An 18519-nucleotide genomic window follows, 5' to 3' on the forward strand; every position below is an offset into this window, starting at 1 on the left:
TTCAGTACTTTCTGAGAAATAGCGGCAACAAATTTTAACTATCAAAATCCAAGAATGCCGCCGGTCGGCTATCTTGTTGACCGATCTTTCTCAAAATGTAATATGCACAACTTGGGTCCTAGGGGAACCTATATATGAAATTTGATAAAGATCCCTTCAGTACTTTCTGAGAAATAGCGGTAACAAACTTTAACTATCAAAATCTAAGATGGCCGCCAGTCGCCCATCTTGTTGAGCAATCGGTCCAAAAATGCAATATGCACAACAAGGGTCCTAGGGGAACCTACATATGAAATTTGAGAAACATCCCTTCCGTACTTTCTGAGAAATAGCGGTAACAAACTTTAACTATCAAAATCCAAGATGGCCGCTGGTCGGCCATCTTGTTGAGCGATCGGTCCCAAAATGCAATATGCACAACTAGGGTCCTAGGGGAACCTACATATAAAATTTGAGAATGATCCCTTCAGTACTTTCTGAGAAATAGCGGTAACAAGAATTGTTAACGGACGGACGGACGGAAGTACGGAAGGAAGGACGGAAGTACGCACGGATGACGGACCACGGACGAAAGGCGATTTGAATAGCCCACCATCTGATGATGGTGGGCTAAAAATTCCGTGGCACTATATCCTATATGGAATGGAGTACTGTTTGCCCATGCACCAAAGGCAACATAATTTATTTTATATTATTTTTTGTGTTAATTAGACATATATATACATGATTAAACACCAATTATTGTTCAAATTATGAATATCATTTATGCTCTGTCGGCGGTGGAGCATCTTTAATATTTTCACTTAGTTTGCATGTTTGTTTTGAGAAATTGGAGCCTGATATGATTGACATTGGTTACATTATATACCCCTCTCATTTCAGGATGGGATGAGGCTATAAATGACAATAGAAGATTTAAGTTTCTCTTCATCATAAGATAATCTACTCTATACAAATACTGACATACAAAGGAGAGTAAGACATTAAGTCCTGTCGCAGTCTACCAGGTACTTACCGAGGTGCTCATAATGATATTCTCATACGGGTGCCATGACACGTCTCTCACACAGGTGTTGTGTCCTGACAGTTTGGCTACTATCTTACCAGTCAACAGGTCATACACTGAAACATTTTCACATAATTAAGTTATAATTTAAGAAAATATTATTTAGTACCAAATATCTTAAAACAATTAGAGTAACTCAGTAGTGTTTTTTATGAATGCAGTGATGATGGAAAGAAAGCTGGCAGATGGAGAAAAACACACAGGAATAAATTGTTTATTAATAGTCAAAATGAGAGAAGGAGCTGCAGTTATATTAATGACCCTACCCATCGATTTAACAATGTTTTACAGCATGTAATGTTTATAAATAACTTTAACATGGTATCAGATATTACATGTGATGTTTATAAATAACTTTAACAAAGTATCAGATATTACATGTGATGTTTATAAATAACTTTAACATGGTATCAGATATTACATGTGATGTTTATAAATAACTTTAACATGGTATCAGATATTACATGTGATGTTTATAAATAACTTTAACATGGTATCAGATATTACATGTGATGTTTATAAATAACTTTAACATGGTATCAGATATTACATGTGATGTTTATAAGTAACTTTAACATGGTATCAGATATTACATGTGATGTTTATAAATAACTTTAACATGGTATCAGATATTACATGTGATGTTTATAAATAACTTTAACATGGTATCAGATATTACATGTGATGTTTATAAATAACTTTAACATGGTATCAGATATTACATGTGATGTTTATAAATAACTTTAACATGGTATCAGATATTACATGTGATGTTTATAAATAACTTTAACATGGTATCAGATATTACATGTGATGTTTATAAATAACTTTAACATGGTATCAGATATTACATGTGATGTTTATAAATAACTTTAACATGGTATCAGATATTACATGAACTTACAGCTCCTTCACATGGTATCAGATATTACATGAACTTACAGCTCCTTCACATGTGAATCACTAAGTAATAATGCATCTAAAAAAGAAATAAGGCATGTGTATGTTTACTGTGACAGAATGATGTGCCATGATTACAGAAAGAGTTAAAAAGAGATGTTGGTTTTTTTTTTTTAGATTTTTTTCTGATTTTTCTGTAATACCGTAATCAGTGTCCATTTTGATACAATATTTTAAGTTCCCTTGACACTAATAATGGAAAAAAAGGACACTAACCTACAACAGTTCCACTAGCACAGCCAGAGTAGACATATCTCTGACCGGTGGTCATTTCTGGTGAGAAGTGACATCGGATCAGGGTGTTCAGCACGGAGTGACCTCGATAAGTCATTATAGAAGAGTCCCCTGCTAGAATCTTCTTCTTGGAGGCTGTAGACAAAAAACATTGCATTCAAAGTGCAAAAATATGCATTTCTCACATCTATCATGTCCAATTTCACAATTTTACACAATATACCTAGCTAAATATGTTGTTTTAACTCATCAAGGTATCTAAATTGTGTCTAACATTTAAAAAAGAGTTACATTTGTCTATAATATCAGAAAGCATTGAAATTCATTAAGAAAAAGTGACTGTTAGAACACATTGATCATGTTAATCTGCGAGACAGATATGCGATGATGAAACACTAATTACCACGTTTTGGGAACTGCTGCCATCTGTAATCCCACTTCTGCCTGGCTACAGCTTTCTTTGTTGCCTACAGATGAGATAAAGGTACAATATCATCATAACCATACATACACAATATCATCATAACCATACATACACAATATCATCATAACCATACATACACAATATCATCATAACCATACATACACAATATCATCATAACCATACATACACAATATCATCATAACCATACATACACAATATCATCATAACCATACATACACAATATCATCATAACCATACATACACAATATCCATCAGTTTAACCATACATACACAATATCCATCAGTTTAACCATACATACACAATATCCATCAGTTTAACCATACATACACAATATCCATCAGTTTAACCATACATACACAATATCATCATAACCATACATACACAATATCATCATAACCATACATACACAATATCCATCAGTTTAACCATACATACACAATATCCATCAGTTATACATACACAATATCATCATAACCATACATACACAATATCATCATAACCATACATACACAATATCATCATAACCATACATACACAATATCCATCAGTTTAACCATACATACACAATATCCATCAGTTATACATACACAATATCATCATAACCATACATACACAATATCATCATAACCATACATACACAATATCATCATAACCATACATACACAATATCCATCAGTTTAACCATACATACACAATATCCATCAGTTATACATACACAATATCATCATAACCATACATACACAATATCATCATAACCATACATACACAATATCATCATAACCATACATACACAATATCCATCAGTTTAACCATACATACACAATATCCATCAGTTTAACCATACATACACAATATCCATCAGTTTAACCATACATACACAATATCATCATAACCATACATACACAATATCCATCAGTTATACATACACAATATCATCATAACCATACATACACAATATCCATCAGTTTAACCATACATACACAATATCCATCAGTTATACATACACAATATCATCATAACCATACATACACAATATCATCATAACCATACATACACAATATCATCGTAACCATACATACACAATATCATCATAACCATACATACACAATATCATCATAACCATACATACACAATATCCATCATTATACATACACAATATCATCATAACCATACATACACAATATCCATCAGTTTAACCATACATACACAATATCCATCAGTTTAACCATACATACACAATGTCCATCAGTTATACATACACAATATCATCATAACCATACATACACAATATCATCATAACCATACATACACAATATCATCATAACCATACATACACAATATCATCATAACCATACATACACAATATCATCATAACCATACATACACAATATCATCATAACCATACATACACACAATATCATCATAACCATACATACACAATATCATCATAACCATACATACACAATATCATCATAACCATACATACACAATATCATCATAACCATACATACACAATATCATCATTACAATACATACACAATATCATCATAACCATACATACACAATATCCATCAGTTATACATACACAATATCCATCAGTTATACATACACAATATCCATCAGTTTAACCATACATACACAATATCCATCAGTTATACATACACAATATCCATCAGTTTAACCATACATACACAATATCCATCAGTTATACATACACAATATCCATAAGTTATACATACACAATATCCATCAGTTTAACCATACATACACAATATCCATCAGTTATACATACACAATATCCATAAGTTATACATACACAATATCCATCAGTTTAACCATACATACACAATATCCATCAGTTTAATCATACATACACAATATCCATCAGTTATACATACACAATATCCATCAGTTTAACCATACATACACAATATCCATCAGTTTAACCATACATACACAATATCCATCAGTTTAACCATACATACACAATATCCATCAGTTTAACCATACATACACAATATCATCATAACCATACATACACAATATCATCATAACCATACATACACAATATCCATCAGTTAACAGCATTACTCGTTTTCTATATTCCCATGTAATAGTGTATTCCACAGTCAATTGGGTCCCTCACATGGCCCCATTAATGGGTACAAAAACTAACAACAACAACCCCCCCCTTCCAAACATTGCCTCATTAAATTCAGCAAATTCTGTTCTCCAATTAGCCCCATTAGGAGTCCTTCACATACCTGAATGCCGTCCTCGGATGCAAACTTGCGGACATCCCATAGCTTCATGGACTGGTCCTTACAATTCGATAGTAAAAACCTTGCATCTCCCTAAAGGAGTAATGTAAAGATATTCCAATAGATACCCTAGATTGATTTTGTAGGAAGGATATTGTTCTGTCAGATATCGATATAATAAAAAGCAGAACTAAGAGACAAAGTAAATATATGAAAGCTCATAACAAATCAGGGAAAATATATATACAATTTATGAAAGTTCATAACAAATCCTAAGATACATAAAAGCATTACAAACTTTTTAAAAGAGAGTTATTTCCATATGGTAAATGTAGCTGATAGACGTATTACCACACGAACTGAGAGTGAAATATGGATAGCTTTTCAAGTGTTACTACCGGTCAATTAACATAGACTGCTGACAAGTGAGGATAGAACCTTATTTACAGTCAAACCTGTCTATAACGACCACTGAAGGGGAGACAGAAAAACGGTCACTATAGACAGGTTGCCTTTATAGACAGGTTGGGGCTTTCATGCCAACCAATGAGCCAGTAAATAAAACAGAAGTGTATTAATACAAAACAGACCTGCTACTGGATGTTTATATATTTATTGTCATGCATTATTTAAGAAATAATTGTCTCAATATATTTCCGTGATTTGTGTTCGTTTTATTTTAATGCAATCGGAAATTTCGATCATAACAAAATCAACTCGTTTTGATACATAGTAGATTTTTTTCAGCTATGAACATAATCATTACCTAATTACTGACTTCACATGGCCCGGAATAATCTGTGAACGATTATTTTCAGAAAATGTATGCGTGTAATATTTTTTTTACAACACATTCTCGCTGGCAAGTCGTATGTAATGTTGCCGTGTAACCAGTTTTGACGGATTAATCTCGGAACATGAAAGATCGATCTGGAGGCGTTTTCTCACAATATATAGTCTAAAAACTATTAAAATCACAATGCAGGTATACATATTAACTTTCAGTAACATTTCTACCAAGAAATCGGACCGTATTTTATTTAGAAACACGTCGAGAATATACCCGGGTCACAACGGGCGATAATCCGACTGACTCTAATCGTAAAGAAGAAGAACGTAAATTTAATGGCCTTATTTGAAATATCTTAAGTACAGGCCATTTCTTAGTAATAAAACAATACTAAATATCGACAATGAATAACGGAACACATTAAATAAATCGGCATGTTTTATTTTGCCTACCGTATCATCCGAGTTGTGGCTTCAAAATCACGCTTTACGAGTGATCTTTTCGTGCACATGGCGTTCGCGACCAAACATAATTTCAGTCTTTGATAGGCATAAACGGTCTTTAAAACTTCCATCCTTAAGTTGGCAACCATATTTGTACCTCAAATGTTACGACCGCTAGGTTATAAACCAAACAATACTGTATAAACAATTCATAGCTTGGGCTTCAGTAATGGCTGCCATTTGCTTACAAAGGGAGCCAATTACCGGAAGTAGGTCAAAGGGACGCTACTACACATACACTGTACTCCGTACTCGAAAAGTCGATCTCAGGGACCGGTCGTTATACAACTTTGACGGGGCTAAAACGACCGGTCGTTAGCCACATTAGACAGGTGGTCGTTATGCAGAGTGCCATTATATAGTAATAATGCACGGGGAGTCTAAAAACCGGTCGTTATATACAGGCGGTCGTTAGAGCAGGTTTGACTGTAATTGTATGTACAGTACCTTGGAATCTATGTAGGTGATCCCATCAGAATGGCCTGCCATTGTTCCAACAGGGATCGGTCTTTCCTCCCGTAGGGTGCGCCTATCCCACACCTTTAACCAGAATCATATCACATTTATAAAATCACATCAATTCACAAAATCAAGTATGGTGGATTATCATAGGGGTTTCGAGAAACCAAAACCACATGAGTAAAGTACAAATTATGGTCAATAAGTCCCACCTTTTGGTGATTGTGGCATCACAAAAATTACCGTAAAACACGACGTCACAATCACCGGAAGGTGGGACTAATCAATGGTATATCATACTTCACCCAAGTCATTTAAGTATCTCAAAATAAGTATCCAGGGAAAATCTTGTGTAACATTTATCCTCTTACATCTGATACGAACAAGTAGACCTATGCTAGACAGTACAATAACTTCTATGGTTGCTAAATTACAGATACGGACACAAGTAAAGCTTAGTGATAGGTAAAATAATACAAGAGGCCCTGAGGGCCTGTATTGCTCACCTGGTTTGTAATGCCAAGTACTGTTGTGAATACAGGTTCATTGTTTCTTTTCTGAAGGAACTTGAATATTTACTTCTAATTCCCCTATCAAGCCCCATCCCTCCTGCCCCCAGGAGGTCAGAGCCATAATTAATACAAGTTCTATTCCCCTTCCCCCAAAGGATGTCTGTGGCCAAATTTGGTTACAATCCATGAAGAACTCTAGGACAAGTAGCGATTTATAGGATTTACCTCTATTTCCCCTATTGGGCCCTGCCCCTCCTGCCCCCGGAGAGTCAGAGCCAAAATTTATACAAGTTCTGTTCCCGTTCCCCCATGGATGTTTGTGGCCAAATTTGGTTACAATCCATGCAGAACTCTAGGACAAGTAGCGATTTAAAGGAAATGTTGACGGACGGACGGACGGACGACGGACGCCGCGCCATGACATAAGCTCACCGGCCCTTCGGGCCAGGTGAGCTAATAACATATGAGTTTGGTAATGGTCTATCAGTGAGAAAACAGAATCAGGCAAAACAAAGTAATATCTCCCTGAAGATGATCAGGCCTAGAATCAGCCTCAATGAGTTATCAGGCCTAGAATCAGCCTCAATGAGTTATCAGGCCTAGAATCAGCTTCAATGAGTTATCAGGCCTGGATCAGCCTCAATGAGTTATCAGGCCTAGAATCAGCCTCAATGAGTTATCAGGCTTAGAATCAGCCTCAATGAGTAATCAGGCCTAGAATCAGCCTCAATGAGTTATCAGGCCTGGATCAGACTCAGTGAGTTATCAGGCCTAGAATCAGCCTCAATGAGTTATCAGGCCTAGAATCAGCCTCAATGAGTTATCATGCAGGCCTGGATCAGCCTCAATGAGTTATCAGGCCTAGAATCAGCCTCAATGATTTATCAGGCCTAGAATCAGCCTCAATGAGTTATTTTAGTAACAGAAAGACAACATTTATACCATACATAGCTTGTACAATGCATTCTCATCTACCAGAGATAGTTCCCTTCATGGAAATGAAGGAAAGTAACTCTGAAAGATCGGAATGATACAATAATACCAAAGATCTACAAAAGACATTTCTCTCATTGAACTCACCTTCAGTAAACCATCGTCTCCACCACTAAACAATATCTGGGAGGAACTATCAGCAAAGGCCACAGCATTAACATCATCTTCATGGGCATCAATCTGAGAGAAAAACAATTCAATGAAAGCACTCAGCATGGATATAGGAGTCAACATAAAATTAGTACAGTATCTATAGCATTGTCCTGATCATCCTCGGGAGCATCAATATGAATGTTAATAAAACATAAATATGAATATTAACAAGAGGCCCAGAGGGCCTGTATCGCTCACCTGGTTTGTAATGTCACGTCATGTTCTGAATACAGGTTCACTGTTTCTTTTCTGAAGGAATTTTAATATTAACCTCTATTTCCCCTATTGGGCCCCACCCCTCCTGCCCCCGGGAGGTCAGAGCCAAAATTTATACAGTTCTGTTCCCCTTCCCCCCCCCCCAGGATATTGTGGCCAAATTTGGTTACAATCCATGCAGAACTCTAGGACAAGTAGCGATTTATAGGATTTACTTCTATTTCCCCTATTGGGCCCCGCCCCTCCTGCCCCCGGGAGGTCAGAGCCAAAATTTATACAGTTCTGTTCCCCTTCTCCCAAGGATGTTTGTGGCTAAATTTGGTTACAATCCATGTAGAACTCTAGGACAAGTAGCGATTTATAGGATTTACCTCTATTACCCCTATTGGGCCCCGCCCCTCCTGCCCCCGGGGGGTCAGAGCCAAAATTTATACAAGTTCTGTTCCCATTCCCCCAAGGATGTTTGTGGCCAAATTTGGTTACAATCCATGCAGAACTCTAGGACAAGTAGCAATTTATAGGATTTACCTCTATTTCCCCTATTGGGCCACGCCCCTCCTGCCTCCGTGGGGTCAGAGCCGAAATCTATACAGTTCTGTTTCCCTTCCCCCAAGGGTGTTTGTGGCCAAATTTGGTTACAGTCCATGTAGAACTCTAGGACAAGTAATGATTTATAGGATTTACCTCTATTACCCCTATTGGGCCACGCCCCTCCTGCCCCTGGGGGGTCAGAGCCAAAATTTATACAAGTTCTGTTCCCCTTCCCCAAGGATGTTTGTGGCCAAATTTGGTCACAATCCATGTGGAACTCTATGACTAGTAGCGATTTAAATTAAATGTTGACGGACGGCCGGACGGAAGGACGGACGACGGACGCCGCGCAATGACATAAGCTCACCGGCCCTTTGGGCCAGGTGAGCTAATAAACCATCAATATAAATATTAATAAAACATCTCTCTATCTCCACAGGTGTCTTTGTGATAAATGTACAGTATAAAATAACAGGATCGTTGACACAGACCTCAAGTACATGCATATAAATACTGTAAGACTACTGTAGACAGAACTCACCCTGAGTGTCCTTTGGTTGCTCTCTCTGTCATACACATACAGACAGCCATCATTAGCTCTGAAACAACAGGGAATAACTCTACAGCAGGGAAATTCTCAACAAGCCTAGGTGAACCTGTCACTCATGTATATATGGAGTTCAAATAATAAGTATTTGAGACAGAGTCATGACAGTCAGATTGTGAGTCATTGAGAGCTATGTAAATGGCATACAAAAATGCAATTAGTGCAATCACATTTTAATGCAACAATTCTGATTTAGACTACCACTAAAATATTGAGAGCTCTAAATCCCAGCATGATAAGGCCCAATATCAGATCTCTAGGCCTCTTAGATATTGATAATTGTTAATAGACTTCAACCTATTTGACCCCTGTGACTTTTAATGAAGATCAAGATTATTCATTTAGTGAAATTTGGTAGGCTTTACCCAGCATGCTATAGGCCCAATACCAGGTCTCTAGCCTTCTAACTTTTGAAGAAGAGTTATGTAAATGGAAAAGTTGAAACTGGAGGGACAGAAGAACGAAGTGTGCTGCGCAACGGCATAAGCTCACTTTAGGCAGGTGAGCTAAACAAATCACAAAAAAATCACAAGTGATTGATGTCATGTTTGGATTAGTTTGTATACAGATAATTGGAGAATGAATTACAGACATCGTATACACAGTGTCTTACCCTCCTAATATCTCTCGATTGTCGTAGGAAAAGGTCAGTGAAAATATACAAAAGCTGTGTTCCCCAGGAAACAGGTGCAAGGCATTGTGGGTATCATATTCTCCCTGTATATTGCATAGATGAACTGAAAAATTACAAAATTGAATTGCTTAATTTATCATATGGCTGTATATTCAACTATGCTTGTGAAAAAAACCCTCTTTTACATATCGTGTAAAGGTGTTATTTAAAATTTTCTTAGTGAAGTGATAATCTGATAACATTTAGACCATTTGAGGAACATTAAGGAATTAAGCAATAAATTTCTTTTAGTAAGAAGCAAAATAAAAGTGAACTTGTACTTAGATGTGACAACTTAAGTGAATACTTACTGCAGTCAGACCAGCTAGAGTAGATAACGTAGTTACCATCAGGACTGAAAACATCAACAATCATAAGTCTGGTATTCATGGCAGTCTAGTAATTACAGAAAGGGTAGAGTGACAAACATTTAAAAATGTAAATAGAAGATTGACATTTGTAGAAAGTTCTTTAACATAAAACTACAGTATTTGAATAAAAATATTCTCCTCGTTCTTTCAGACAAGTCTTCCAGTAGGGACGATATATCAATAGAGAAACCCTAAAATTTATGTTTTAGTGATAAACCCTAAAATTTATTTCTCACAGACTGGTCAGACACATCTTCCAGTAGTGACGATATATGTCCCTACAGAAACCCTACAATGTATGTTATCTAACAGACTGGTCAGACACATCTTCCAGTAGTGACTATATATGTCCCTACAGAAACCCTACAATGTATGTTATCTAACAGACTGGTCAGACACACCTTCCAGTAGTGACGATATATGTCCCTACAGAAACCCTACAATGTATGTTATCTAACAGACTGGTCAGACACATCTTCCAGTAGTGACTATATATGTCCCTACAGAAACCCTACAATGTATGTTATCTAACAGACTGGTCAGACACACCTTCCAGTAGTGACGATATATGTCCCTACAGAAACCCTACAATGTATGTTATCTAACAGACTGGTCAGACACATCTTCCAGTAGTGACTATATATGTACTGTTATGTATGACACTAAATACATGTAGTTATGAGATAAGGGAGATAACTCCTATAGCTTTTTTTATCAATACATCCTATGAAGGTCATATCATTGATTTAGGTTATAGAACTTTCTAGAATATAATCATGTATAAACAAATATGTTTGTAAACATGTTGATTTTAAGTAGAGATCTAGAATGATCTATTTCCAGAAAGTTATGTGTGTTTATTTGTTTACTGCTTTTAGTTAGATATTTCTAGAAGTAGAAGGTTCTCCAATATTCTTGAATTAGGGTTTAGCTATATATACTCCAGCTGTCCAAGGCTAATCAGAACTGTAATTAGAGCTGTAATGAAACCTGTAATAAGACATATCAAGAATTGTACAGCGCCATATAAGATTCTATTGGGAGAGCTATTGTGACTTTATCTGTGGATTATTACAACACTTTGCGTGGATTTATTCATATTGCCTGGAACTTTACAAATCATCGGTGGACATTCAATTTCCTTGTGGATTTGTGATTATTGTTAATTTGAAACCTGGAAGGATCAAGGATTATACCAGGACATTCGCATACAGATAAGTAACACTTTAAATCATCGTATTACTCTTGTACCACCACCAATTACTCTAGATATTGTAAACCATCTCTGTATAATATTGTATATATAATTAAATTGTGTTTTGAATTTAGCTGCTGGTTTCTCCTTTCTGTTATTCGTTCATGTAACAGTACCTACAGAAACCCTACAATGTATGTTATCTAACAGACTGGTCAGACACACCTTCCAGTAGTGACGATATATGTCCCTACAGAAACCCTACAATGTATGTTATCTAACAGACTGGTCAGACACATCTTCCAGTAGTGACTATATATGTCCCTACAGAAACCCTACAATGTATGTTATCTAACAGACTGGTCAGACACATCTTCCAGTAGTGACGATATGTCCCTACAGAAACCCTACAATGTATGTTATCTAATAGACTGGTCAGACACACCTTCCAGTAGTGACAATATATCACTAGAGAAACACAAATAATTATGTTATATCACAGATATTCAGCCAAATATGCCAAAAAAAGCTTAACTTTGGATAAATGAATCCCAGCAAAATTATTTTTTTACTAGCTGGTTGACCAAGATGTTATGCAACTTATGTTGATGAATTTCAATATACTGAGGTACAGGAACTGAATTTTAAGTATTATCATTAGATAATATTGTTTGGTTTAATGTCCCTACTACAACAGGGGCCAAATGATGACAAGATTTGGATGATTACAAAAAAAAACAACAAAAAACAAAAATTGTACCGAGATAATACCTGAATGCTGTATCAAGTATACTCCACCCGACGTCTTTGGCGCGTATTGTCTTGAGCAAGTTAAAGTTACCTTTGGTTGTATCATATATCCGTATATGTTGATCTGTAAAATTATATATTCAATTATGATACCAACAATACAGGGTTTTCAAGATACACAAACAATGTGGGTATACCAGGTAGTACAATTTACCATTGATTAATCGCACATTCTGTTGATTGTGATGTGACAAAAATCACAATAAAAAATGATGTCACAAAGGTGGGACTAATCAACTAATCATACTTTACCCCTAATGTATTGGTAATGTTAAATTGATGTGATGGTACCCCTAATGTATTGGTAATGTTAAATTGATGTATGGTATGTGTGATCTCTTCTTCATAGACTGGCTTTCATGAAAACATCAAACTAATTTTCCTTAAGGTAGCTGGCTTGACCGTTTGAAAGTACATGTAATTAAATTTTTTTCATTTATAGATATTTTTAATTGTATGGTCATGCCGTGTCAAAAAATGAACAAAAAAGTGTGTGTCATTGTGCTAGTTTTTTTGCTAGCCTCGTTTGAAAAGTGTTACCTTGACAACGACTTAACCAAACCTTTGCGCAGAAATATAGCACAACTGGACATGTACTAAATGTAATGCAATAAAATTATATGGAAATATAAGATTTTTTCATTTGTTCTTACTTTAATGTATTTGTATTGATGTCTTGTGACTATTAATAAATATAAAACATAAATCAATGTATTTATTGTTTCCTAGCGTCATTTATTTAAAAAGTGTCTCCATGGCAACGTTTCCTCATTTTTCAGTACTGATATATAGCAAAATGAGTTGTCCATTTTAACATGATAAAAATATATGAAGGAATAATTAACTTTTTTCCAAAGATGCTCATTTTGCAGAGGACATCCATATCTTTATCAAAATGATGAGAAAATGGCATGTCATTGTCCAAAGAAAAAAGAAAAAAGTTATTGGATGTTAGATCCATGGCAACCGTTTTCCTTAGTAACATTTTTCTAAAATGTATAAATAGGGTTGTTGTGTACATTTGAATGTAACCTAATGTATATTTTTTCTGATAAAGACATGTTATGCATGTAAAGATGATAAAATATTTGTTTTTCAATGAAAAACTATATTTTGGTCAACTTTTATTAGTAACCAACCGTTGCATAGCAACCAAGCAGTATTCTATACAAAAGTCTTACCTGGATTCAATTTTGCATTCTATTCAAAGTTATTTGATATATATAGCATTTAGACAAAAGTTTTTCTTTGAGACATTCATAAATCTTCATAACTAAAACAATTTTGTGATGAAAAAATACTCTATGAAAGGTTGTGTACCCTAGCAACCACTTTCAAATATTCCCCCTTCACATAATTGAATACTTAATAACAATACAATTGCATTTTCATACATAGAAATGCTCAAATTTTGTGGTTTCTAAGTTATTTTTAATCAAAGATCTTAATTCCTATATCAAATTATTAGCATCAAGGGGATATATGAACGTCAATTTTATATATATGTAAACCAAACACTGATAACAGGGCTGAGGTCTTTGGTCACATGACTTCCAAGATACCTGTTTGGAGGTCAGTGATTTTTATCAATGTACTATGTCTTCCCTCCATTTCCTAAACCTGGTACATACCGTAATGCCCCTGGCTGCTTAAAGGCAGTTAAACAAAATCAAACTTGAAAACCATAAGAATGCCAGATAAAAATCTAATAGAAGCAAGTAAATAACAAATGTTGTTTATGAATTATTTCCCATACATGTATGTAAGTTTGAATTAAATTCCATTCCAAGATCAGAAAAAAACATGTAAGGCCAAAAAAAATTAATTCTTAGTTTCTCAGGCCCCGCCGCATCGACATTTACCCCCCGCACCAACGTTTTTATGCGCCATAACTTAAAAATTAAAATCGAGACCGCCGCATCGAACGCACCCCAAATTTCCATTCGAACTCGCCCGAAATTTCCATTCGAAAACGCACCCGGAAGTTGGCTCCAATTTTAGTATGCACCTTTCATTTCCGGTAAAAAATGGCTGCTGATGTCAGCATTTGCTCAAAACGGAATGTTTCCTCCCAGGATTATGTATTTTCAACTGGTTTTCTTTGGATATAGTGACGATTGAGATATTTAAAAGCTGTTCTTAAAGACTGAGTAAGAATTTACATTTTCTACACATGTTTTCATTGATTGTCATGTCCTTCAAGTGAGAAAAAAATAAAATGTTATCTGCCGCATTTGTTTTCAGAGAAATAAAAAATAAAAATATTCCCACCGCCCGCACTGACTTTTTAAAAAAGTGGCCTGAGAAACTAACAATTATTTTTTTTTGGCCTAATGGCACTCTATGATGACAACAGACAAAGCATAATAGCAAATTGGCATCCAGTCTCTGATGCAACATCATTTTATAGATTATCTTTTATAAAAAATCATTTTTTAAAATTTATTAAAAGTTTGTATCCTTAAATGATGATTAACAACATCAATTCCTGTAATATTTGATTTATTCAAAAATGAAAGAAAGAACAGAACTTGAGCATGCATAATTAATATATATATATAAGATAGATGTTCTGCTCATTGAGAAGTTGGAATTGACATAATCACAAATATGACATAATGAAACTTTTACAATAAATTCAGAAAAAGTTCTGACAAAGGAAAGATTAGCATTAAAACTATCATATTGATATTAAATGTATTATCTATACATATCATAGATTACAGACTAGAAATCCAACATTTAATCATAATGTTTTGTTTCTAGTATCCATGAAGAAATCAATCTTTCAACACTGAATATTGAATGATTACCAGCAACACTCAATCAACTAAGACATCTCTTAATAGTTTCTGTAAACATATTTCCATAATTAGCTGCAGTGAACAAGGCTTGAGTTATGTCCCCTGAAAGCTGCAGATTCAGTTCTCAACATATGCAGACAGGAACAACAGTTCAACTTCTTTTGAAAGCACAGACATAGTGTTCCTTATCACAGTTTGCAGTTGGTGACATGGTCAGTTTATTTACCAATCATGGAGCAGTGTCCTAAAATTCAATCAAGGGATATCATTATACAATAGGTACATGTAACAGGATACTGATGGCTCAAAAACAAGTTAATCTGTCTCAGTAAGCATCCATATGTGCCTTTTATCCTTTGAGACGCATTCTTATGTCTTGATTCACATGTAAAAGACTTGCAAGATCATGCAAAATGGAATACAAATCACAAGTAGTATGGGGGCATTTTTACAACTTCAACTGTTTTTCAGAAAAGGGAGTGGCGCTTATAGGGGGGAGGGGGGCACTAATTACGTACATATATATATTTACAGATTGCTGCCTTTTGTATAATTTTGACCTAATAGATTGTTTTCAAATATACACACCTCTAACAACATGTGAAAGTGCTCTTGTATTGTCCCTCTTCTGCCAATCTCTCCTCGAATCCTGAATCCTGATAAAATAAAGATGGGTTTGTTACATGACAATTTTATCGATTTAATCATTCTCATAAATTGTACTGGTCTATTAAATGAATTATACAAAATCCACACAAAATGGTAAATGGATACACTGTTATTGTACATTTTATCAAAATTTTGAATTCATTGTGACAGGCAGTTTTTTTAACTAGGATGTACATGAAGAAAATAGATTTTCTTTTTATAATATCTCATCCCTTCAATCTTGATTGTGGATCAAGATAATTCATTTGAACTGAAGTCCATGGCCAGTATGCTACAGATCAATACATACAATGAAATGTACATTTGAGGTCAAATTAATTATGAACCCATACATGTATCTTTTTATTATGACTTGGTAATGTAGAAAAGTATAATTATATAACAGTAATTGACAATATAACCCGCACAGACACATGATTAAACTTGTGTTCACTTTATATAATTCATTCATTCATTTATTTCAAAATTTCATATTGACACAATTCAAATATTTATGGTCAAGCAAATTTAAAATAGATTTTCTTTTATCTAATATCTCATCCCTTCAATCCTTGATTGTGGATCAAGATAATTCATTTGAACTGAAGTCCATGGCCAGTATGCTACAGATTAATACATACAATGAAATGTACATTTGAGGTCAAATTAATTATGAACCCATACATGTATCTTTTTATTATGACTTGGTAATGTAGAAAAGTATAATTATATAACAGTAATTGACAATATAACCCGCACAGACACATGATTAAACTTGTGTTCACTTTATATAATTCATTCATTCATTTATTTCAAAATTTCATATTGACACAATTCAAATATTTATTATGATATCAACCCACATTCATATGTCAACTTTTGTACACATGCATGTTTACAAAGCTTCCTCAGAATATCACTTACAACATGGATATTGGATAACTGCTAGCAGATCACAAAATGTCAGCAGCTACATATGTCAGCATGTGTCACACCTATAAATTAAAAAACAAGATTTTTAATTTAGATAAAAAACTAAATCAATTTAATATTTTAGAAAAAAGTATGTTACATGCTAATAAGCAACATGCACAAGTGACAAATGAATACCCTTCATGTAGGCTTACATGTACACATAACAAATACATGTATGTACTATACATAAATGTAACAACATCTAACCTGGATATAATATAGATAATATGTTGATGTGACTCATGTATTTTTATCTGTTTATGTCATTTGCATAGTTTTGTCAAATATCTTGTTTCCCCCTAGGCAGTGCACATAGTACACGCAGAGAAATATCTGAAATCGACACTGTCTGACTGTAAGTTATAAACAGACTGTTGATCTACTAAATTTCTTGTAATATTAGAGAAGGATCGAAAATAATTAGGTCCAGATATGGATTATTTATTAGCTTAATTTGATTAAAGCTTAAAGATAATCAATATATCTTACCGTGTCCGCTTTGTGGTCTTCCTAATGCATGTCAGTGGATTTGTTGTGGCGTTTGTTGTGATTGTTGTTCGGCCATCGGTAGCGATTTGGCCTTCAATAAAACTTCCAATCCCCGTTTTCTTTGCAATAAATCATTCTCTCGTCTTCCTGTGTGTCTCAATAATCTACCTTTTTGGTTTAAACGACCTAAATTATTATCAAATGCCTCTGCTCAGCATGATAATAACATACCACATACTTGTCTGGTCTTGGCGTTGATAGTGACCGCCATAACCGGAAGTACGTACCGTTGTCGTAAAACGAAATATATTTTCTTAAATTCACGTTTCCTGCATGTAATTTGACTGACTTATCAATAGTATAGTTTACTGATCAAATCAGATAAATTATAACGTGTTTTTTTGGATTTATTTTGCGAAAAAAATATACGACAATCGTGCTGGTTTACGATGCGAACGCGCATTCAAAATCGGCCGAGCCAACTACCTTAACCACCAATTGGTTAAAAAACTATATGCAAACATCTTTACTTGTACACTATAGAATATAATTTTGAACTGCAGCTTATTTACTATTATAAATAGACTTTATTTTGATGCATTTTGAATGTACATAAATTTCTTAAGAAAATGTAAGTTTGAGGATTTCAAGATGCACCAATCTCAAATTTCAAACTTAAGACATATTTGAGTTGCAACAAGTTAAAACTTAAAACTATAATGAAATTGTCACTTCTCAACTTGTGTCCATCTGTGTATGGACAGTAAAATCCACCTCTGCTAACTATGAGCATGATAGTCTGAACATCTCAGGGTGATTTAAT

General features: G+C 34.6%; 2 protein-coding genes and 1 long non-coding RNA gene across 4 annotated transcripts in view; 1 reads left to right on the top strand and 2 right to left on the bottom strand.

Moving 5' to 3' along the window:
• Window positions 1-18519, bottom strand: part of LOC138316194 (DDB1- and CUL4-associated factor 11-like) — a 32329-nt gene that overhangs the window by 7677 nt on the left and 6133 nt on the right. For both annotated transcript variants that reach the window (XM_069257770.1, XM_069257769.1), the window contains exons 8-17: window positions 12742-12844; window positions 10716-10759; window positions 10345-10468; window positions 9666-9723; window positions 8312-8404; window positions 6708-6800; window positions 4971-5060; window positions 2664-2727; window positions 2243-2395; window positions 1016-1122 (exon numbers count right to left, since the gene is read on the bottom strand). In XM_069257770.1, coding sequence (XP_069113871.1) covers window positions 1016-1122; window positions 2243-2395; window positions 2664-2727; window positions 4971-5060; window positions 6708-6800; window positions 8312-8404; window positions 9666-9723; window positions 10345-10468; window positions 10716-10759; window positions 12742-12844 — 929 coding nt within the window. The remainder of the gene's footprint in view (window positions 1-1015; window positions 1123-2242; window positions 2396-2663; window positions 2728-4970; window positions 5061-6707; window positions 6801-8311; window positions 8405-9665; window positions 9724-10344; window positions 10469-10715; window positions 10760-12741; window positions 12845-18519) is intronic.
• The window catches only part of LOC138316193 (N-acetylglucosamine-1-phosphodiester alpha-N-acetylglucosaminidase-like), a 41573-nt gene continuing 37189 nt past the window's right edge, over window positions 14136-18519 (top strand). Inside the window, exon 1 of the mRNA XM_069257768.1 lies at window positions 14136-14930. The gene's annotated coding sequence lies outside the window, so the exon portion shown is untranslated. The remainder of the gene's footprint in view (window positions 14931-18519) is intronic.
• LOC138316195 (uncharacterized) lies at window positions 14976-18514 on the bottom strand. The gene is made up of 4 exons (XR_011207605.1): window positions 17697-18514; window positions 17157-17227; window positions 16173-16240; window positions 14976-15828 (listed from the first exon to the last, which is right to left on the bottom strand). It is a non-coding gene; the product is annotated as an uncharacterized lncRNA (long non-coding RNA).

Source organism: Argopecten irradians, chromosome 2 (assembly GCF_041381155.1).
Source record: "Argopecten irradians isolate NY chromosome 2, Ai_NY, whole genome shotgun sequence".
NCBI lineage: Eukaryota > Metazoa > Mollusca > Bivalvia > Pectinida > Pectinidae > Argopecten > Argopecten irradians.